Source organism: Neofelis nebulosa, chromosome 7 (genome assembly GCF_028018385.1).
Source record: "Neofelis nebulosa isolate mNeoNeb1 chromosome 7, mNeoNeb1.pri, whole genome shotgun sequence".
In the NCBI taxonomy this organism is placed as follows: domain Eukaryota; kingdom Metazoa; phylum Chordata; class Mammalia; order Carnivora; family Felidae; genus Neofelis; species Neofelis nebulosa.
The window spans coordinates 114,489,432-114,512,550 of NC_080788.1; the positions used below are offsets into that span (position 1 = coordinate 114,489,432).

The following is a 23,119-nucleotide window of genomic DNA, read 5'->3' on the forward strand; positions in this document are numbered from 1 at the left end:
TGTCTACCAATTTTTTTGGTTTATATTTTAGAACTTAGAGTGAGAATCTGTTTCAGAGGAGGATGATTCGATGACAACTGACAGAATCCCAACTAAATAGGAAATTGTCAAGGACATGCAAAGCTTTGGATTTTCATTCCATTTTTTCTCATCAAAAATCTCCGAGTGGGGGTGCCTGGCTGGTTCAGTGAAGCATGCAACTCTTGATCTCTGGGTCGTGAGTTCAAGCCCCACACTGGGTGTGGAACCTACTTGAAAGAAAGAATGAATAGATGGATCCAAGGAAGGAAGGAATGCAGAATTACGATTTGTTAAAAGTAAATAAATAAATCAATAAATAACATTATATACATGTAGTAGAATCAGTAATAAACTGGAAATCAGGGTTCTGCCTCCAGTTAGCTATATGATCTCAAATGAATCTGTCACTCACTTTAAGCCTTCCCTAAACATCGTCCCCTCTTTATCCCTCTCCCATAGCCTACCCCATTTCCCTGTTCCCATTTATCTGCATATCGATTAGCAATTGTGACTACATTCTCTCTTAGATTTTCCTGAGTTCCCTGGAAAACTCAAAGATAAGGGGGCCTCTTTTATTTACCTTTGCATCTCCAGTGCCTAGAAGGGTGTCTGGCATATAAATGTCTATTGAATGGATACATATTTGTTAAATGGATAATTGAATGAAACACAGATGAGGCCCAATTCTCCTTACAGTTTCTCACATTTCGTGATTTCCTGAGTTTGCCCAGCTAACTTACGTTGGAACAGGACACATTGAGCTAAGAAAGGTGACAATGGGACGCAGGGAGAGCAATGACTAACTCACAGCCCGTAGCCCTGTATTCTCTACCCTCCTCCTCACACACTTCTTGATCTTCTCCTCTTGCTGTGTGCTGGTTCTCAGGGCTCCCTGGAGTAGCCAGAAGTGGATTCCATCATGGCAGAACTCAAGGTGGAGACCCGAGCCAGCGTAGACTGGCAAAAGCGCTGCCTGGCCTTGGAAACCCAGCTCTTCCGGTTCCGCCTGCAGGCCAGCAAGATCAGGGAGCTGCTGGCTGACAAGGTGAGTCCTGGAGACCTAACCTCATCTCAGAGGTCTGTGTCCGCTAGGGCAGGAGTTAGAGAGGGAGAGTTAGAGAAGGTAAACTTTCTTTTTTCTAGGTATTAATTAATTTTGTTTTAATTTTTAAAAATATTTTTATTTATGTTTGAGAGAGAGAGAGAGAGCACAAACAGGGGAGGGGCAGAGAGACACGGAGACACAGGATCCAAAGCAGGCTCCAGGCTCTGAGCTGTCAGCACAGAGCCTGACACCAGACTCAAACTCATGAACTGTGAGATCATGACCTGAGCCGAAGTCAGACGCTTAACCTACTGAGCCACCCAGGTGCCCCTTAATTAATTAATTTTTAATTGAAGTATATTTGACATATAACATTATATAATTTAAGGTACACCACATGTTAATCTGATACATTTATATTTTGCAATGTGGCTGTCTTTGTAGTGGTAATTAGCACTTTTATCACATTATGTAATTGCCATTTCTTTTTAGGGGTTGGAATAATGAAGTTCCAGTTTCCTAGCAAGTTTGATGATTATAATACAGTACTCTTGTCTGTATTCACTATACTGTGCATTAGATCCCTAGGGCCTATTTACTACTCATTGCAAGAAGGTGAACTTTTTTTTTTTTTTTTTAATTTTTTTTTAACGTTTATTTATTTTTGAGACAGAGAGAGACAGAGCATGAACGGGGGAGGGTCAGAGAGAGGGAGACACAGAATCCGAAACAGGCTCCAGGCTCTGAGCTGTCAGCACAGAGCCCGACGCAGGGCTGGAACTCACGGACCGTGAGATCATGACCTGAGCCGAAGTCGGCCGCTTAACCGACTGAGCCACCCAGGTGCCCCAACAAGAAGGTGAACTTTTAATTAGATGCCCTCCACACATGCAGAATGAAATCTAAGATGGTTATTTCTTTTTTAAGCCCAAATCAAAGCAATTTACTAAGCTATCATCATGCATTCTCTCCTGCTCCAGAGAAATGATAGACATCTTGGTCCTCCATTACCTCTTGAGTCAACTGGCTGTAGTGGAAGTTCTGTTATTCCCTTAATATTTCTTTTTCAGTGTGGGGAAGAAGGGACGATGTTTTACTGTTCACCCTGTATTAAGCAGACAAGCTATGAAAGGCAGCCTGATTTTCTAGTGACAAGGACACAGATTTTGGAGCCAGATCCACCTGGCTCTGCCACTTACTAGCTATGCTGTGTGACCCTGAGCAAGTCCCTTCACCTCTAAGGCAGGGACACAAATGTCTGCCTTTCACAGTTATTTTGAGATTTGTATCAGGTCACACATATAAAGGTTCTGGCATGGAATAGGTCTTAAATGGGAACGATTATTATCTTTACAGGTGTGGATGGGCTGGTCTGGGAAACTGACAACCATTTGTAATGTTTCTGTGGGAAGAGACAGTCTAAACACCTGACTTTCAGAGGCATTTTGGAGCATAACCTGTCTGGAGAGTAGAGTCCTGTACTAAAAAAAAAAATCTATCTATCTATCTATCTATCTATCTATCTATATCTATGTCTGTCTGTCTATCTGTCTATCTATCTATCTATCTATATTAGTTGAATCAACTCTTTTCTTTCTAGTTTTGCTTACATTATCCATCTCCTGAGCCAACCCTTCCTTCATAGTACAAAAGTAAAAATCAGTCCACCTCTCTCCAAGTAATGTTGAGGTCTTTATTAGTAAAGCCTGGGTAAAAGGCCTGTTTTATGATAGCCCCACAACCTGGAGTCCAGGAAGACAAGTTATTGACGTTTACCCTGCATTTCCACTGCTGAGGGTAATGGCGCTCGACTAGCCTGGATTAGAAGTTGTGAACTTTGGGTCTGTTGGCATTGCTGTCTACTAGTTCAGGCTTTGCGAAACAGAGACCAGCAGGGTTCCTATGGATATGGTTCAGATACTGCCAAGAGAAAGGGTAGAATTCAGCCATCTCAGGTAAAGGGAAATGGGCTTTAGATAGTAGTTCTCAAAGGGTGGTCGTGGGACTATCCAGGCCAGAAATCTGGAGCACTTATTAAGCGTGTGCATTCCTGGGCCCCACCCCAGTCCTCCTGATCCAGGTATCCTAGGGATGCTGCTCATAATCTGCATGTTTAACAAGCTCCCAGAAATTAGTTTTGTACACTGTAAAGTCTGAGAACATTGCCTTAGGATATGTGACTAGGGAGGGGTAGGAGGGAAGGAAAAGATAAGTAAGGATCCTCCAGCTGGTCTAAAACACATCTCAGAGGGAAGAGGCTTCTGTTTCTAGTGATATGGACCACAAAATAACCTTTAAGAAAGACTGCTATGAAACACCTAGAAATACTATATTAAATATTTAAAATATTTTTCTCCGTGCAGAGCCATGCAATGAGAAGAGTAGGAGGAATCCTCAGCCAGCGAAATGAAGAAGTAGAACCCAAGTGGTATTCAACTCTGACAGCTGAGTGGGACGGGCTGTGTGGCTGGCCTCCCTGTAGTAATGAAAGGTTTGAGGTTTGAGTTTTAGCATCTGTGGAGACAGAGATGAGGTCTGGTCAGTTGGAAGCTGGAGCTGAAACTGAAACTTTCATGTAAAGTCAGTACTGTCGGGGCACCTGGGTGGCTCAGTTGGTTAAGCATCTGCCTCTTGACTTCAGCTTAGTCATGATCTCATGGTTTGTGGGATCAGCTGTGAGTCAGGCTCTGTGCTGATAGCACGGAACCTGCTTGGGATTCTCTCTCTCTCTCTCTCTCTCTCTCTCTCTCTCTCTCTCTCAGCCCCTCCCAAGGTCACATTCTCTCCCTATCTCTCTCTCTCAAAATAAATAAGTAAACTTAAAAAAAAATAAAGTCAGGACTGTCAAAGTAATATAAAAAGATAAGGAAAAGAAAATCATCTACCAAGACAGGGAGATGACAGAACAGTTTCTCAGACTTAGCCAAAGCTCTGGGCACAAAAAACAAAAAGCAAAAGGAAAGTACGCCCTGAGAACCTGATGATGGTATTGGTTTAATATTAGAATTTATATTATTTGTGTGGATTAGGAACCTTAAGTTCTGGGCCAGTGATACCCCTAGGACCCTAGATACAGACACAGAACCTCTCTGGAGAAACAAAACTTCAACCCAGATTATACAGGATCCTCACAGGCAAAAAAGCCATGATAAAGATGAATATATGATCCAAAATGACTAAATACTTGAGAGAATAATTTTTACTGAGTTAGAGTCCCCATACACAACAAACAAGTAGACTAGGTCCCTCAAGAACTTCAAATAAGGAGCTGTTGGCAAGTTCCTTCAATATTATTGAATAAAATTGAATTCCTTCAAATTGTTGAAGATGTAATGAAGTGATTGAACACACAAGGCAAGAATAAGACGCTATTCAAAAAGATTAGGTAGACTTGAAAACGAAATAGAACTGCTAGAAGCAAAAAATGTTTTCATTGTATAACTAAATGTTCAATAGATAAATTAAATGTCAGATTAGGCACCATTGAGACAAGCTTAATGAATGGAAAGGTGGACCTGAGGAAGTCATTCAGAATGGAGCCCAGAGAGATAAAGGCACGGAGACTGAGACACGGATGCTAGAATGACAAGATCCTATAAAGTTCCAGAGGTGGAGAAGAGAATAAAGGAGAACATTACTCAAAGAGATAATGGTTTAAAAATTCCCAAACTTAAAAAAATATATATTTATTTTGAGAGAGAGAATGAATGTGTGCACAAGTGGGCTAGGGGCTGAGAGAGAGATGAAGAGTAAGAGAATCCCAAGCAGGCTCTGCACTGTCAGCATGGAACCCACTGTGGGGGCTTGATCCCTTGACTGTGAGATGAGGACCTGAGCTGAAATCAAGAGTTGGATGCTCAACCAACTGGGCCACCCAGGCGCCTCTAAAAACTCACAAACTTGTTGAAAGATGTGAAGCCTCAGATTTGGGAAGCAGAATGAGTCTAAGCAGTATAAATTTTTTAAAAAACCCGTGCTTACTGTATTAGCTAGATTATAATTCAGCTGCTGTAAGAAAGAACCCAAGGTCACAATGGCTTAAACCCAACAGATGTTTATTTCCCTCTCGTGTAACATTCCAGACATGAGCTGTATAATTCTAGGGTGACGTCTGCTGTAGGTTTGAAGAGGAGGGTTCACCATGATGTCCATATTCCAAACCCATCCCTTTTAGTGGTGACCCGAAGGTTCCATTCATTGCTTCTCCTCATATCCCATTGATCAAAGCTCATTCACATGGTTGTACCCAGCAGCAGGGAAGATTGGAAAGCGTAGTCTTTATTCTGGAGAACTACGTGCTCTGTTGAAAGTTGGAGGCTGTTATTTGTATGAGAGAGAGAGGAGAACAGGTACTGGGGAACATGTAGCAGTCTGTAAGTCTGAAATTTAAGTCTATAATAATGGTAATAAGTAGAAATAGAGTATGTAACTTATCAGTAGAGTAGGAAAATGTAATAAAGTCTATTAAATCCAGGCTGGGAAGAAAATGAAAAGAGTATTTTAAAAAAATGGAGTAAATAGCACAAAATGCAATGGTAGAAATAAATCCAAATGTATCAGTCATAAGGAGACATATATAAGAAATCTTTTGGGGCACCTGGGTGGCTCCGTCGGTTGAGCGTCCGACTTTAGCTCAGGTTATGATCTCACGGTCTGTGAGTTCAAGCCCCGCATCGGGCTCTGTGCTGTCAGTTCAGAGCCTGCAGCCTGCTCTCTCTGCCCCTCCCCTGCTCATGCTCTGTCTCTCTCTCTGTCAAAAATAAATAAACATTAAAAAAAATTTTTTTTTAAAAGAAATCTTTATATACAAGAATTTAGCATTGCTATATGAAAAATTTGGAATATCCTAAATGTCTGTCAACAGGGAGGTGTTTAAGTATATTGAGTGTATTTGTACAATGGAATACGACATTGCCGTTAAAAATGAATCAAGTGAGGGACGCCTGGGTGGCTCAGTCGGTTGAGCATCTGACTCTTGATTTCAGTTTGGGTCATGATCCCAGATTCCGTGCTGAGTGTGGAGCCTCCTTAAGGTTCTCTCTCTCTTGGGGTGCCTGGGTGGCTCGGTTGAGTGGCCGACTTCGGCTCAGGTCATGATCTCACGGTTTGTGAGTTCAAGCCTCGTGTCAGACTGTGCTGACAGCTCGGAGCCTGGTGTCTGCTTTGGATTCTGTCTCCCTCTCTCTCTGCCCCTCTCCTGCTCATGCTCTGTCTCTCTCTGTCTCTCAGGAATGAATAAATGTTAAAAAAAAATTTGTTTTTAAGATTCTCCATCTCTCTATCTCTGTCTCTCAAAAAATATTAAAATAATAAAAATGAGTCAAGTGAGCTACATATGTAAGATTAACCAATCTCAAAAACCAACACTGAACAGAAAAGATCAGGAGAATGTATATAGAATAATATGGTTTATATAAAGTTTTAAAACCTAAAGCTTGTTGTTTAGGGGTATATCAAATGAGGTAAAATGTAAATACAACCAAGTGTGGGGTAGATGCTAGAAGGGGAGGAGTGAAATCTGGGAAAAGCAGACGGGAGCTTTATGTACCACTCTGTAGGGGCCCGTTTCTTAAAGACATCAGAGGCATATATGACAGAAATTAAGATTTGATAAAGCTGAATGGTGGATACATATTTTAAAATGTTATTCTCTATGTGTTTCCTGAACTATTACATGATAAAAAATGTGTTAAAGTGCCTTCCTCCTCTATTCCCCAGGGTCCTTAAATATATCCAGATACACCTCTCTCCACAGCCCCTTGGGTCTGGGTAGGTTGAACTTTCATAAGATCATAAGATTGGCCCCATCTTCTCTTCCAGGCTGCCTTTGATTGTCATGTAGCCAGAATGCCCTCCCATAAAAGATTGGGAGCTCAGAGTGTGACTTGGGTAAAGAAAGGGAAGCATGCAGACACAGGGCAGAAGAGACTGAGGTGTGGGGGGAAGAGAGAGAAAGAAATCTTGACTAGGGATCACAGGCTGGAAGAATTAAGTACAGAAGAGTACTGAGACATTAGCCTGACACCAGACCTTTTGGCAGGAAACCTTAAAGCCATAAACACCATGTTGCTCAATGCCGGGGCTGTGCCTGTCACCTACATTCATCTCCAAACCAACAGGACAGGTTCAACAGTTCACTTAGAGATTTTCCCCAGTACGTCAAGGTAAGTTTCAGATCAGGAAGAGATGACTCAGGCTTCTCAGGAGAGCTGGTGCTGGGGCCAAGCCCTGATCTCGGTCCTATCTCTGTCACTGCTCTTAGAGCTTACTAGTTAATCATCACCAGTACCCACCTACACCGGGTGAGCCAGGTCAGCTGGGTCCCTCTGACCAGCCCTCTCACTCACCCGCCCCCTCCACCTCTATGAGCAACTCACCTGCCCATGGGGCTTGCACTGCCTGGATGACCACTGGCCGTGCAATTGCTCACTGCTGGTCATGCAGGGCAAGCCAAACCTGGGTGCTTCCCAGGGGTCCAGCCCTTCCTGGGATCAGATACTGCCCACTGGCTGCTAAGGCTTGGAAACATGCCCTTCCTCTTTCCCCACCCCACAGCCTGCTCACACCTGCCTCCCTCTTGCAGAATTGCCATTCTGGACATGGAATGATCTGTGTTAAAAAGCAAAAAAATTTTTTAAAGAAAAGATGTCAAGACTACCACATAATCCGTCACCTGAGGGTGAGAGAGGAAATGGAGGATGGGAAGAAGAAACAGTATCAGACCTTATTTTTGCTATTAATGCTTCACCAGGTCTGGTTTGCCATTGCCATGGATACCCAGACTGCCAGGGCCAGGCATTCTGGAGCCAGGTGAATTGTGGGTTCATTTCTTGTCCAGTATAGGAGTTGAGGGAATGGCTGATGTCTTGGAGTTCACATCATGCTCTGTTCCCTGGGAGCCCTTCCCCCTGCTGCCTTGCTCTCTTCCTTAGTATGCTGAAGAAGTCATAAAGGCTGTTCAGATCAATTTAAAACTTTTGATTCTGTTCTAGGAGGCTTTGTAGATGGATATGAAAGCCTCTTGAATTTTTTTTTCATCCTTGCTTAAACTTGTGCTTCAGTTATTCCATCACAAACGTGGGAATGTAATAACTGTCCTCAGACAAGCTATCCACAGTAGTAATTACTATGAAAAAACATGGCATCAGTATTAGAACTAACACAGGTTTTAAACTTTTAATTTACTCTGTCTGCTTCCAAAAGGGATTTCAGTGGATTTATTGAAAAGAAGTAATGTAATGAAACATCTCTCATTTTTAGCTTGAATATGTATTTTTTAATATTTATTTATTTATTTATTTATTTATTTATTTATTTATTTATTTATTTTGAGAGAGGGCAAGTGTGATGGGGGAGGGGCCGAGAGAGAATCCCAAGCAGGCTCCCACTGTCAGCACAGAGCCCATCCCCAGGCTTGATCCCACAGTGAGATTATGACTTGAGACAAAATGAAGAATCAGATGCTTAACAGACTGAGCCATGAGCCACCCTGGCGCCTCTTAGCTTGAATATTTTTAACTGAAGCAACTTTTCCCAAGACCCATTCCAGTGGGATCCTGTGCACTTCCTATTTTCTAGAATCGCCTACTACAACCAAGATTTTGAAATGCACTGAGTTTTACATTTATATACCACAAATTTAGTTCAGGACTTTTTTTTGAACATACAAATGGTTCAGTTCAGTCCTCTGAAACAAAAGAACAATGACTGTTGCTCCTCCCCCCTCAGACCATGGATTATACAGAGGTGGCAATTCTGTGTAGGCATCAGCTTCCCAATGTATGGATAGAACACAGAGCCCAGAAAAACAGATCTTTAAATACCTCAGAATTTACAAAAAGCCCAAGTACTGTAAAAGGAGGGTACCTGTAGTGCTGTCAGGACTAGGTGGAAATTTGTTGAAGTCTGCATAAAGCCATCACAGCATTGGCCTTAGCTGACAGATCCAATTTGCTTTGGGAGCAGATACCTTCTAGAACTTTTATTCACTGTATATGAGCTCATATGTGTGTGTGTATCTGAGTAAAGAGAGAGAGAGGCTGTTTATTCTCCTAACCCATTTTTTCTGTATTTTTTCTGGAGCCATATATTGATAGAGCTCTGTACTCCTCTGTAAAGCTATTTGAGAAGCCCTGTGCTGATGGGGACTTGGCCCTGGATGTATCCCTGAAGGATCAGCTTTGCTTTGCTGTCTGTGGCCAGTCTAGTGTTTTTTCAGAGTGTGGTCTGTACGCCACCTGCATGAGTATCAGCTGAGATTTCTGGGGCACAGACCCAGGAATGTGCTCAGAAAGAAAATCTCAGGCTACCCAACTAAAAACCTCTGTGGGCAAGGCCTAGGAATCTGCTTAGAGTAAGCTCCATGTGGGTCCTGACCCCCTTGAAAGTCTGAGATCTACAGCCATGAACTCTTGCCACAGCCTTGCCTCGACCTCATTCAGCTGTCCTTCTAGTGGACACCTTGAGCCCGATGTGCCCCAAAGGAGCAGTGGAACTGACAGAGAAGACTCATTGCCCTTTCTCTTTCTTTCTTTCTTTCTTTCTTTCTTTCTTTCTTTCTTTCTTTCTTTCTTTCTTTCTTTCTTTCTTTCTTTCTTTCTTTCTTTCTTCTTAATGTTTATTTTTGAGAGAGAGAGAGGGACACACAGAGCTCAAGCAGAGGAGGGGCAGAGAAAGAGGGAAACACAGAATTGGATGCAGGCTCCAGGCTCTGAGGTGTCAGCCCAGAGCCTGAGGCGGTGCTTGAACTCACGAACCCTGAGATCATGACCTGAGCTGAAATCAGGTGCTTAACTGAGCCACCCAGGTGCCCCTCTCCTGCCTTTTCTATAGTCAGACACCAGGACAGCCCCATGGTCCTATATTTTATAGTTTGGGGACTAAGCATATGATTTTCACTGAAGGAAAGATCTAATAAAAAAAGTACAGTTGAAAGCCATTATGTTTGATTACAGATAACAATTAATAGCTAAAACTGGGGGTTGCTACTCACGTGCTTGCAGGCAACTTATGTGAGCCAGATGGGTTCTAGGGAGAATTCAAGGGAACATGCTAGAGCTGGAGGAAGAAGCCACTTATTGCTGTAAGAAAATGTAACCCTAGCATGTCAGAGATGAGTTTTCAAGGGAAGCTGGAAGCCAGGGATTGTATTGTGGAATCTCAGTTTTCACCTGACATATGAGATTTGTATGTGAGAGGTACAGTGGCCAACAGTACAACAGATTCTGGAGCCAACCCTCCTGAGTTTGAATCCTGGCTCTCCCTCTTAGCCATGGGACCTGTCAGCTGAGTTACCCAACCCTTGTGCATCAGTTTCCTTATCTATACAACAGTGATAATAGTAGTGCCTGCTCCTGCCTATTGTGAAGAAGATTAAATGAGTTGATACATGTAAAGTGCTTAAACCAGTGCCAGACACACAGCAAGTGGCCTTGTTTAGTTATATCCGTGTCAGCTAAATGCTCCTAACACTGTAGGCAAAACACCCTGTAGGCTAGTAGTTAGCAACCTCTGGCTTAAAGCCATTCTCGCTGTAGATGGATCATAAGTAGGAGAGCCATATAATTTATCATCTAACCCAGGACGCTTTGGAGACAGAAAAGAAGGCTCTGCTACTAATTATTCTGGGACAACAGGTGAACACCAGACTGTCCCAGGCAAACTGGTCTCCCTGATTCTAAGTGTCTTCTCTGTGTACAAAAAACCAACAAATAGCTAACTGTAAACTGCTCAGTAAGTGCCAAGTTGTGCATGTGAGCTTTAAATGAGGCATCTCGTGTAATATTCCCAACAACCCTAGGAGGTGGAGAGTCATTACTCTTTTTTTTCTCCTGGTGAGGAAACTGAGGCACAGAGCTGTTAAGGAACTTACCTGAAGGCACACCATGGCAGAGCCAGTCAGGTCCAACCCTTAGTGCTAGCCCCGTCCCAATCTCTCCAGTGGGTGCAAAGCAGTGGTAAGAAGGTTGAACCCCCTTTTCAAAGGGATAGCTGAGCACCAGCATGGCCCAGCTCTTGGCTCAGGCCACAGCTCAGGATTGTGTTGGGAGCTCATGCGAGTGCCTACTGGTCTCACTGCCATGGGGCTGCCATTTCACAGCATCATGAGTATAACAAGGAGCTGTGGACACGGGGATTAAGTACCAGGTTGCTGCCAAGTGCATTTCATCGGGTTGCTGCAGCCAGTATCAGAGCAGCTTATTTATGAGTCTCATGTGCCAGTCACAGCTGGTGAAAGTGGATCCGCCTAAAAAGCACTAAAAGTCAGCCGCCCAAACCTGACACCTACTTGGCTGGTGGATCACCCCAGGCCCACAGACTAAAAGGACAGCTGAGGACATGGTCCTGGGGAACCCTCTGATAGGAGAAATAAAACCTAAATAAGTGGTGGCACCATATGCAAGCTTAAAGAACAGTCTGCCATTGTGAAAAGTATTGATGCTGGCATTAAATGAAGTTTGAATACTCTAAGAATGACGTTCCAGCATAGACACACCTGGAGTATTCCTGTCGCAGTGGAGAGAATATGCTTTCGTAAAAACAGGGAAACATAATGTTAAAAATATTCTTTTTGGGATGCCTGGGTGGCTCAGTTGGTTAAATGGCCAACTCTTGATTTTGGCTCAGGTCATGATCTCATGGGTTCATGAGTTCAAGCCCCACATCAGGCTCTGCACTGATAACACAGAGCTTGCTTCAGATCCTCTGTCTCCCTCTCTCTATGCCCTTCTCCCATTTGCACACATGCTCTCTCTCTCTCTCTCTCTCTGTCTCTCTCAAAAATAAACAAATGTTAAAAATTTTAAAAAACATTCTTTTCAAACAAAGATGGCAGGTTGTTGGTAATTGTTGGAGCATAGTGATAGATACATGGATCATTATACTCTACTCTTTAAAAAGTTCCAGATGTTCAAAATGTTTTCAATGTTCAAACATTAGTTTTAGAAGAAAAAAAAATGCTCCAGCATAAAGATGAATACCAAATGCTTTGAGTTTTGAGTTTCCCAGCCAGGAAGGTAAGAACAGCTGAGAGTCTGTAGCAATATGGGGACCCTGTGGCAGCCAGCCCGAGAATGGGAGGAGACCCCAGGCTCTACAAGGTGCCTTCCTTTCCATTTGCTTCAGTGATAGCATACTTTAAGGGGATGTCTAGTAGTAAAATCTTGAGGGGAAAAATGCTCACCTTGTTGTCAATAACAGAGTGATTTCTGGCTCTGACCAGTGTCATTGACCACTCTTGACCCAAATGGAAATGCCCAGCTGGGAGGTAGGACTCCAGTACAATTCTGTTCTTCACTCTACCTTGGTTTCTCCATCTATAAAATAGGAAGACAGGTTTTTTTCTTGAATGAAATTTGAAAATATCAGACAGTTGTTAGAGAAGGTTATGGATATGAGAGATCATTTCCTATAGAAATCCTATGTGTTCTGAGCTACAAAGCAGATGTTAGATCAGAATGGTCCAGCTGAAGATTAATCTAGGAAACTTGTCAAGAATCCAAAGCCTTCCCATTCAATATTTCATTGTATTTTTATTTTATTTTATTATAGTTTTTTTTCAGTTTGTTTATTTTGAGAAAGAGAGGGAGGGAGGGAGAAAGGGACAGAATGAGAATCCCTAGCAGGCTTTGCACTATCAGTGCAGAGCCTGATGCAGGACTCGAACTCACAAACCATGAAATCATGACCTGAGCCCAAACCAAGAGTCAGACACTTAACCAGCTGAGCCACCCAGGTGCCCCGTTTTTTATTTTATTTTATTAAGTAATCTGTATATCCAATATGGACTCGAACTCACGACCCCAAGATCAAGAGTCCCATGCTCTACTTACTGAGCCAGTCAGGTGCCCTTCATTATATTCTTTAAAAAATTAAATGCTCCCAGCAACTATATTAGAGTTGCTTCTAAGGTGGGCCAAAACTTCAACTCTGGCTAGCTTCAGCAAATGGAATTTATTTGGGGGATCCTGGGACAGCTCACAGAACTAAAAGAATTGCCTAATAATTATGACTTAATGAAGTTTGTGCACAATCTCCTGTGCAGCCCCTGCCTCTTTTCTCTGGTTCCTCAATCCCAGATGTCAGATTCCTAGGGACAGAGAATCTGGCCTAGTCAGGTCTGGTGCCAAAGAGGGATGGGATATATAGTACTAACCTGGTCACGGGGGGCCACTGCTGTGTGTCATTGTACACTTCCCTGACCAAATAGAATTCTTGTTGCTCTGGGGGCAACCACCCCTATAACCATAATATCAGTTTATGCTATGCTGTTATCTTCTCTGTAATTGCAAAGAAACGTTTGAAGGTCAAGGGATTCTTGTAACACAGGCTCTAGGGACTATTTGATTTTGAATGTTTATTTGTTTATTTATTTAGAGAGTGTGAGCGGGGGAAGGGCAGAGAGAGACAGAGATAGGATCCAAAGTGGGCTCTGCACTGACATCAGCAAGCCTGATGTGGGGTTCACACTCATGAGCTGTGAGATCTTGACCTGAGCCGAAGTTGGGCACTCAACCGACTGAGCCACCCCGGTGCCCCTGTTTGATTTTGCAAAGGCCACCTGACTCTGACTGATGCCTGCATCTGGCAAGAACCAGTCCACTCTTTCAGGCTTGAGTCAAGAGGCTTGATCTTTTTTTTTTTTTTTTTTTTTTAAGAGAGAGAGAGAGAGAGAGAGCAAGTAGGAGAGAGGGAAAGAGGGAGAGGAAGAATCTTAAGCAGTCTCCATGCTCAGCATGGATCCCAACACAGGGCTCGATCCCGTGACCCTGGGATTATGACCTGAGCCAAAATCAAGAGTTAGACACTCAACTAACTGAGTCACCCAGGCACCCCTTGTTCATGATTATTAAGTCCAGGAGAGGAAGGAAAGAAGAGATGTAGGCATCCTTGGCCTGAGCACATGAATGCCTATCAGAGGTGGTCCTGTCCATTGGAAGTCCAAGGGGCATTTTTGTCCCATGGGTTGTAAATCTTGAGTTGTACTTGGGATACTCGGATCCTTTCTGAAAGCATCTCTATCACCCCAATCTCAAGAAAAAGGAAAAAATGGGTGAGGAAAGGCTGCCCTGTGAAAAGAGGTGCCCCAGGTTCTCAAACATAAACCACTGCCAGGGAACTTTCCTTTCACTGCCCAGCACCAACCGGGGGGGGGGGGGGGGGGGCTGCTTCTCTTCCATCCTTTAATCAAGAATGGAAGGCAGAATTTCTCTTGAGCAGACAAGAGATTGGGAAAGAGAGAAGGGATTAATTGCTCAGTTTGCTGGTAAGTATCAAGCCAGGGTCAAGGCCAAAGAGAGAAGGTTGAGTTGCTGGAGAAAAGGCTAGATCTGCAGAGATGAGGTGGGCAGGGGCTGGCCTGGAGCTTGGAAGATGAGGTCTGTACAGCCTTCCAGAGGACAGGGCTGGTCTGTTAAGTCTCTAGTGTATGTTTAATGCATACATGTTGCCTGGGGGCAAGGCAGGGTGGGGAAGGAAGCAGGTGACTTTACTGGGCCACAGCACGTGGCAGCAGGTGGCTCCTGATAGGGTGAGTCGGATGTGTGACGCTTCGGCAGAGCCTTTGTGTGATGGTGTACATGGTCCAGTGCATGGCGGAGCCCTGAACAAGGAAGGATGGGAGCTGAATTCCAGCCCATGCTCCACTTAGCATGAGCTTGTGAAGCTGCAGAGATGATGTGGGCTTGTTAGCATCTCCTTAGCCTTCAGCTTACAGCTGGTCCCTGATGAGCCTACGTATGGAGATCCCTTTGCTTGGGCCAGTTGGCATAAGATTCCAGAATTGCTGAGGTCCTCGGACTTGAATGGCATGCCTCTACTGGTAGTAAGGTGGAATTTTTAAAAATGTGTCTTGAGTTTCTCTGTTTAAGATTAAAGAAGTCAAATAAGGTGATACCTATAAATGCCATTTATAGTCCAAGGTGTCCTTGATAAGGGATAAATATTTTTCCCCAGCCAGTGAGCTATCCTTGGCTGGAAAGGAACATTCTCTTACTGCTGACATGGTGGGGTCTCACGTGGGAGCACGTTCCATGCCAGGCATGTGGCGAGCCGGTACTGCCTGGGACTTGGCGCTGAGGAGACTGAGGGCTGAGGGCAGCACTGCTTCCTGAAGAACGATGGTGGGACACGGCTGCCCCATGTAGGTACCCCACACACAGGAGAAAGAACTAGGCTTTTACTCGTTCAGCAGAGAGGACAGCAGCTCTAAGCTCTTTACCTGCCTCATAAATTCAGGATAAGGGAGCAGAGGGTTGCCATGAAAATCTTTGTCTTGATACCCTTGAGCCACTTAAATTGAGATGAACAATTTAAGCTCAATTTAAGCCTGTGTGGAGTGTCCACACAATTTACTCACGTTGCCCTGATGCCATGGTTGGAGTAGAGACACCCACCTACATTAGTCCTTCCTCTCTGGTTGAGCAGATGCAGGAGCTGGAGCAGAGGCTGCTGGAGGCAGAGCAGAGAGCAGAGAATGCGGAGACCCAGGTAACCGGGGCAGGGGATTGGTGGGACTGTGCAGCAGAAATGGCCGTTGGCCTTTCCTGATCCTTTTCATGGACATACACAGACATACTCATTACCCTGACAAGCTCCTTATGGGGACAAGGAAAACCAGCAGTCATGTGATAGTTCTCCTGAACAAATTAAGGTTCATGGAGCTCTCTTTGGGCATGAAGGAGTCTTTGGGTAAGGGTTAGTGCATGAGTGGGTGGCTGGATTAGTCCACACAGGCCACGTTATACTGAGGTAACAGGTCTGACGTCTTAGCAGCTTCTCCCATTTATTTCTTAGTCATGGTATCTCTAAATTGTGGGTTAGCTGGGGATTCTGCCTCCCATAGGGACTTGGGGGTTGAGGCTGCTGGAGCTCTCTCCAGCTTCCACCTGGACTCTCTGAAACATGCAGCCTCCTTGGTTGCCATGGCAGGAAGAGAACTCTTAAATACTTCAGCCTAAAAATGCTGAGTCACTCCATTCAGACCCACTGGCGGGAGTAGAATTCCATGGCCATCTGACTATAAGAGGTCTGGGAAATATTGAAAGCACAGGGCCATTCAGTGAACAGCAAATATCTCTGCCACAGTGAGATTTAAGCAGTTTCTCTCTGGGCTGTTTGTCCTGCCCAGCTTGTCCCTGTTGGGGTCCCCAGAGTTAGATGGCCTGATACCCAGCCATTTCTTTTTTGTCAATTCCTTAGTTTGCCCAGATGAGGCTTAATAAATGGTATTGACTTCATTGGCCCCAACTGCTCTGGGTGAGGGCTCTGCCTGTGAATCATGGGCTGGGGTGTCAGGAAGTATCCCAGGGCATGTGAGCAGCTATTTCACACACACATCCCAACCCTGTGTGATGATGGTACTTTTAAGGTGGGTGTGATGGAGGAAAAGGTGAAACTGTCCAATCTGAAGAATGTGGACTCAGCCGGCAGCCTGCACCGGAAGTACCAGGAATTGCTGAAAGCCATGCAGAGCAAAGATGAGCTTATCAGCCAGCTGGAGGCACAGCTGGAGAAGCAGGTAAGTGCTGACTGCAGAGCGGCACCAATGCCCTCTGCAGCATCCATTGCCATTGGCCACACCTTCATGAACAGACCCCCTCTGCTTGAGCCCTCCGTTGGTGGGGAGCTCACTCCCTCCTGAGACTGTTCTTTTGCATGGAGATTTAACTATTAGAAGGTACATTGGGAGCCAGGCAGGGGATGGATATAGTGGGGAAAGAACCTTGGAGGCAGATTGATCTGGGTTTGGATCCCCTCGCTAGCACCTGCTGCTCTCTGTGGGCAAATAAGTCATTGATTCACATTTTACACATCTGTAAGGTGGGGATTATAATACGCCATAGGGCTGTCCAGAGAGTGAACTCAGGTATCAGACATGAAGTTGGTGTTTGGTAAGGAGAGCCTGTCTTTCTCCACCCTGGCCTTGACATGACACCTGTGGTTATCAGAGCAGCTCACAGCTGGGCAGTCAGCACTGGTCACCTGGTTGGCCAAAGTTTCTCACTGAACTTGAGCAGGCAGAGGCCAAAGTTGCTGCCTCCTCTGAGGCAGGCAAGGCCTCTTGTCTTGAGCACATGGGTGCCCAGGAGAGGCCACTGCCCAGCATTCCAGCCACAGTTAGCCCCTTTGCTCCAGAAAGGGTATCTGAGAAACATCAGTCCGCCAATTCCCTGTATCTAGCCACCTCCCCTTTACAGTTCAGTTAACTTCATCCAATGCTGTGCCTTCCTTCTGTCCTTGCCCTTGCCTACTGGTTATCCCCTGGTGCCAGAGTGCCATTATTTCCAACAAACACCCTTACAGTGTGACCAGATGACTTTTAATTTTCCACATGAGTATTCTTCCATGAAGGTCCCAGCTAGTCCCAGAAGTATTTTCCCACCATCACAGGCAAATTTGTAATCATTCATCAGCATTCACTGAACATACCCATTGTGCGATGTGCCTTTGTATGTTCTGGGGCACCCCAGCATGTGTTCCTGAAAAATCATGGAAAAATAGAATGTGGACACATGCAATCTTTAGCCAGTCATTCATTGACTTTAAAGATACCTTACCTCCTTTTTTGAGTGGTTCACAGAAGTGGCATTATCTGGGGATTAGTGGGCAAAATGATTCCTGCTGAAGCTTAGATCAGAAAAAAAATCATTTTACAATAATAAAAGGTCAGAATAGAAAGAATGCTGTTCTACAAGTCCGTAGACCTGGGTTTAGTTCTGGCTGTGCTGCCCAAACTGATAGAGGCAAGTCACTTCACCCTCTGGGCCTCAGTTGCTGCAGCCCTATAAAGAGGGTATCAAACTAGGTCAGGGGTTGGCAGACTAGTCCTTTAAAGGGCCAGATAGTAAGTACTCTCTGGTCTCTGTTGCAACTCTTCAGCTCTACTGTTGTATCACGAAAGTAGACAATTCGTAAATGAACAGGCACAGCTGTGTTCCAGTACGGTATTTATAAAAATAGGCAGGGCAGGGGGAGTGGACCAGGTGGAGGCCTGGACTGTGGCCAGTTTGCAGACCTCTTAAACTGGATAACCTTAAGGTCCTTCCAGTGTTCATTGTGAATGTTTCTTGTGTATCAAAGGACAGCATTCCATTTTCATTTTGATTTTTTATGCAAGCCCTAACACTTAGGTTATTAACCAGTTTAGAGTTTTTTTGTTTTTGTTGCTTAAATAATATTGCAACTAATGATTCCTAAGCTGTGGGTTTGTTAAGTCAGCAGTGTATACATTTAAAACTTAACAGGGGCGCCTGGGTGGTTCAGTCAGTTAAACGTCTGATTTCAGCTTAGGTCATGATGTCGCAGTTCGTGAGTTCAAGCCCTGCATCGAGCTCTGTGCTGATAGCTTGGAGCCTGGAGCCTGCTTTGGATTCTGTGTCTCCCTTTTTCTCTGCTCCTCCTCTACTCATGCTCTGTCTCTCTCTCTCTCTCTCTTTCTCTCCCTCTCTCTCTCTCTCTCAAAAATAAATAAACATTAAAAAAAAATTTAACTTGACAGATACTATCAAATTGCTGCCCCAGAAGACCTTGCCAATTTGTATAAGAAGGATTGTTTTCCAACATCCTTGACAATATAGGATATATCAGACTTTTAAATTGTGTTAGTCTGATAGAGGAAAATGTTGTCTTTTATGTGCATTTTAAAAATTATGATTGAGGTTGAACAGCCTTTCATGGTTTTCTTTCCCTTTATTTCTCTTTCTGTTGACTTCCTGTTAATATTCTTTTTGCGTGTATTTATTTGTTTGTTCATTTCAAGTTAGCCCTCTGTATGTAAGTCATTTGTGTTGTAAATCATCCCTCAATTGGTCTTTTGATTTTGTTTAAGGAAACTTTTTTTTGTCATGTAGTAATTTACAGTGATAGCATAGACTTTATTAGTCTTTCTTCATGTTTTTTGGGGTATGTATCATGCCTAGGAAGCCTTTTCACACTTTAAGAATATTTTTAGGGGCGCCTGGGTGGCTCAGTCAGTTAAGGATCCAACTTTGGCTCAGGTCATGATCTCGCAGTTCGTGAGTTCGAGCCCTGCATCGGGCTCCGCGCTGACAGTGCGGAGCCTGCTTGGGATTCTCTCTCTCCCTCTCTCTCTGCCCCTTATCCACTTGCACTCTCGCCCTCTCTCTTTCTCTCTCAAAATGAATAAACTTAAAAAAAAAAAAAAAAAAAGAGGGATGCCTGGGTGGCTCAGTCGGTTGAGCGTCCAACTTCAGCTCAGGTCACGATCTCGCGGTCTGTGAGTTCGAGCCCCGCGTCAGGCTCTGGGCTGATGGCTCAGAGCCTGGAGCCTGCTTCCGATTCTGTGTCTCCCTCTCTCTCTGCCCCTCCCCCGTTCATGCTCTGTCTCTCTCTGTCTCAAAAATAAATAAATGTTAAAAAAAAGAGTATTTTTAAAATTCATAAATGGATTTATTGTTTTTCCATCAGATCATCCCCCTCTAATTGCTTGATATTCCTTCTTGGGGCTTCCCACCTCCAGTTGTTCACTAAACCGGTGGCTGCTATGACTAATGAAAGGCCCTCTGTTTCTTGCAGAAGCAAATGAGAGCTGAAGAAGCAAAAGTTGTCCAAGAAAAAGCTGCAAAGATCAAAGAATGGGTGACCCTGAAGTTAGCAGAGGTTAGTTGAAAACTCATCTCGGGAAGCCTGGAATGCACATGCAATGCGAGTGGGGTCCCTCCATCCCACCATTTTTCTGCCTCCTGTTTGTGGGGCCTTGACTGACCTCCGTTGTGTTAACCATGTCTCCTCCATTTAGCTTAAACCCTGAGACTTGGCATTTTCACCTTTCCCTTCCTCCTGTGGTGCTTGGGCTTCCCTAGAGCTCGTGATTAGCTTTCTGTTTGGGGAGGAGTGAATCTCACTTCTGAGGTGTCATGCCATTTTCTTCCTGAAAGCACACACACCCTTACGTCTACCCTCCCCACTTCCTCCTCTGTCCTTTCCATTCTTTTCAAGTGGTTTTTGTGGTGGTGGTAAAATATACATAAAATTTACCATTTTCACCATTTTTAGTGTACAATTTAGTGGCATTAAGTACATTCACAATGCTGTGCAACCATTACCACTGTCTATTTCCAAAACTCTCATTACTCCTAAATAGCACCTGTGTATACATTAGACCCTAGGTCCTCTATTCTCTCATCCCCCAGTCTCTGACCACCCCAGTGCCTTTTTTTTTTTTAATTTTTTTTAATGTTTGTTTATTTTTGAGAGAGATAGAGCATGAGCAGGGGAAGGGCAGAGAGACAGAGAGAGAGAGAGAATCTGAAGCAGGGTCCAGGCTCTGAGCTGTTAGCACAGAGCCCGACACAGGGCTCAAACTCATGAACTGTGAGATCATGACCTGAGCCGAAGTCAGATGCCCAACCAACTGAACCATCCAGGTGCCCCCTGATAGTCCCAGTCCTGCTTTTTCCACCTCTAGCCGTTCATTTCTGTAGTTCATCACTTGCTGCAGCTTAATTTAGGAAAACTTGGGGCTGGAAGCTACAGTGATACTCGCAACAGAAAATAAAAAGCAAAACAAAAGGGAAGGGATTTGAAGTTTGGAAGAGGACAAACATCAACTTTTCTTCCTCTGTCCTGACACAAGTGATTCATACGTGCAGGAGGTATTGGCTCTTTTTGCCTCCCGTGTCCTGCTGTGGATGCACATCTCAGGTCACCTGCTAGACTACAAGTGCTTGGGAACAGAACTGATACCTGGTTTGCCTCCATATTTGCTAGAAGGTGCTCCAAAAAGTGGGTTGGGTTTTATTCAGAAGAACATGTAGCAGCCATGAGATGGGTCTCATAGATAATAAGTTTAGTAAAAGAAGCCAGACCCAGGGGTGCCAGGCGGCTCAGTCGGTTAAGTGTCCAACTTTGGCTCAGGTCATTATCTCACGGTTTGTGAATTCGAGCCCCGCGTCGGGCTCCGTGCTGACTGCTCGGAGCCTGGAGCCTGCTTCAGATTCTGTGTCTCCCTCTCTCTCTGGCCCTCCCCCGCTCACACTCTGTCTCTCTCTCTCTTTCAAAAATAAAATAAATATTTTAAAAAAATTTAAAAAAAGCCAGACCCAGAAGCACATACTGTGTAATTCCATTTAGACAAAAATGGGCGCCACTAAGCCAATGTGTGGAGGGTGCATACTTCAGTGATGAAACCCGGAAAGCAAGGAAGTGAGTCTCATATACCTAGAAGAGTGGTTGCCTTTGTAGGAAGGGAGAAACACATGGCCAGGAAGGGGCAATTTGTTGTTGACAGTGCTGGCAGATTCCTGTTTCTTGACCTGTGTGGTGATCACATGAGTAGTCACTTCACAGTCATTTGTTAAGCTGTTCATTGATGTGATATGTAGTTTTCTGTGTATTACATTTCACATTTTTTTTTTTTTAAAGAGGTTAAAATATCTAGAAAAGGTGCAGGGGCTGCCAAATAGACTTCTGTCTCAACCCAAACTGGTTAGCACAGAGGAAGGGGGTAGGTCAGGGCTCCCTGGGAGGGTCAGCCCTGGATTACTGGGGCACCAAGTGTTCTTTTTTCAAAGATTTGATCTTAAAAAAGGATTTTTAATCTTATTTTGAATTCTGTGCCTGAACCTGTAGGTTGAGTATTCTAAATCTTTATTTTTCTTTTTGGGCAGCTTGAGATGGAGAATCAGCACCTGAGGAGCAGTAATCAGCAGTTGGTAGACCAGGTGGGAGCCCTTCAAGATGCTCTAGAAGGTCAGTAGGCCGGGCTTTGTGTGTGTATGTGCGTGCGTGCATGTGCGCACGTGTGTGTGTTAGGGCGTGGGCCGAACCCGAGGGAGCTCTCAATATGCCTGTTTTTCACCCCAACCACAGCTCTTCAGATGGCACCTTCGGGAAAGCTGTTGGTGGCCCCCCAGGAAACCCCAGAGCAGGATTCTGGCTCTTCAGGGCCAGGGACCCAGCCAACAGGGCAGGACTGTGGTCCTCAGGCCCAGGGTGCCCTGAAGGCAGCTATGCCTGCACCTTCTACAGGTGCTCTGCAGAGCAAGGACTGTGTTCCTAAAGCAGGAATTTCTTTGGAGGATTCGAGTTCCATCATGGTCCATCCTGGAGAAATATCAGAGGCCAAGACCTTTCCACCTCGTCTGGGAAGAGAGGGCTCTCCCCGCCGGCTGTGTGTGAAGTCTCGCACCCACAGACATGGTTCAGCTTCCTGGGGTGAGGGCCTGGTCATTGCTCAGGGTGGGACACTCCCTGGGACAAAGAACTCTGCCAGGGAAGGTGGTCCGGGCTGCAGCCTGACTCTCCCGAAGGTGCGGGCCCCCAGCAACCCCCGGGACAGCATCCAGCTGGCCAAGCGGCACCACAGCCAGCCCCAGGTGGGCCCTGGGCCCTTCAACCACGTGGTGAGCATTGAGGTTGGGACCCTCTCAGCCCTCCACCCCTCCAGCCTTCCTGAGGTGGAGGCCCGAGCTGAGCTCCGGGAGGAACCAGAAAACATGGAGATGGAGGAGCAACCCCCAGCCGGGAAGAAGGAGGAAAGAAAGAGCCCGAAGGCCCCCAGAGCTGAGCCGGAGGAAGTGGATTTGGGCAACAAACCTCCCACGCCCCCTCTGCACCGGTTTCCATCCTGGGTAAGAGGCACAACCTGGGAGCTGGGCAGAGCGGCAGAGCTGCTCATGAAGCACAGCCTCATGCCTTCATGCCAAGTGTGAGATGAGGCTCTCATCCTCACGGCCAACCGGCAGGGGGTGGGGCCAGGAGTGACTGGATGGTGGCTGGCTGTCATTTAGGAGCCTGTGCCACGCACCAAACCGGGCGCTTTGTGCACATTTTCTCATTTAATCTCCGCGACCCTTTGAGGTGGTGCAGTGCCGTGGTGAAGAGCACAGGTGCCAGAATCAAACCACTAGGGTGGAAGTGCTAACCGCGTCACCTGAGCTAGTTACTAAACCTGTGCGCCTCGGTTTCCCTATCTGTCACGGGGGGATAATAGTACTTCCCTTACCAGGCTGTGGTGAGGGTTGAATGTGCTAGCAGGTGCCTGCGGTGGTGGTTCACAGTAAGTGTTGGCCGTGATTATTATTTCCGAGCCTT

General features: G+C 45.1%; 1 protein-coding gene and 1 long non-coding RNA gene across 9 annotated transcripts in view; one reads left to right on the forward strand and one right to left on the reverse strand.

Annotated features, from left to right (window-relative positions):
- PLEKHH1 (pleckstrin homology, MyTH4 and FERM domain containing H1) overlaps positions 1-23,119 on the forward strand; it is a 53,353-nt gene that overhangs the window by 6,795 nt on the left and 23,439 nt on the right. For 5 of the 8 annotated variants that reach the window (XM_058739414.1, XM_058739415.1, XM_058739417.1 and 2 more), the window contains exons 2-7: positions 908-1,066; positions 15,491-15,553; positions 16,434-16,583; positions 19,601-19,684; positions 21,694-21,775; positions 21,896-22,656. In XM_058739414.1, the coding sequence (XP_058595397.1) occupies positions 941-1,066; positions 15,491-15,553; positions 16,434-16,583; positions 19,601-19,684; positions 21,694-21,775; positions 21,896-22,656 (1,266 nt within the window). In that variant the 5' untranslated portion in view covers positions 908-940. The remainder of the gene's footprint in view (positions 1-907; positions 1,067-15,490; positions 15,554-16,433; positions 16,584-19,600; positions 19,685-21,693; positions 21,776-21,895; positions 22,657-23,119) is intronic. The other 3 variants (XM_058739421.1, XM_058739419.1, XM_058739420.1) reach the window with 3 other exon arrangements.
- On the reverse strand, positions 5,105-8,005 carry LOC131517385 (uncharacterized). Its single transcript, XR_009264570.1, has 2 exons — positions 7,790-8,005; positions 5,105-5,366 (listed from the first exon to the last, which is right to left on the reverse strand). It is a non-coding gene; the product is annotated as an uncharacterized LOC131517385 (long non-coding RNA).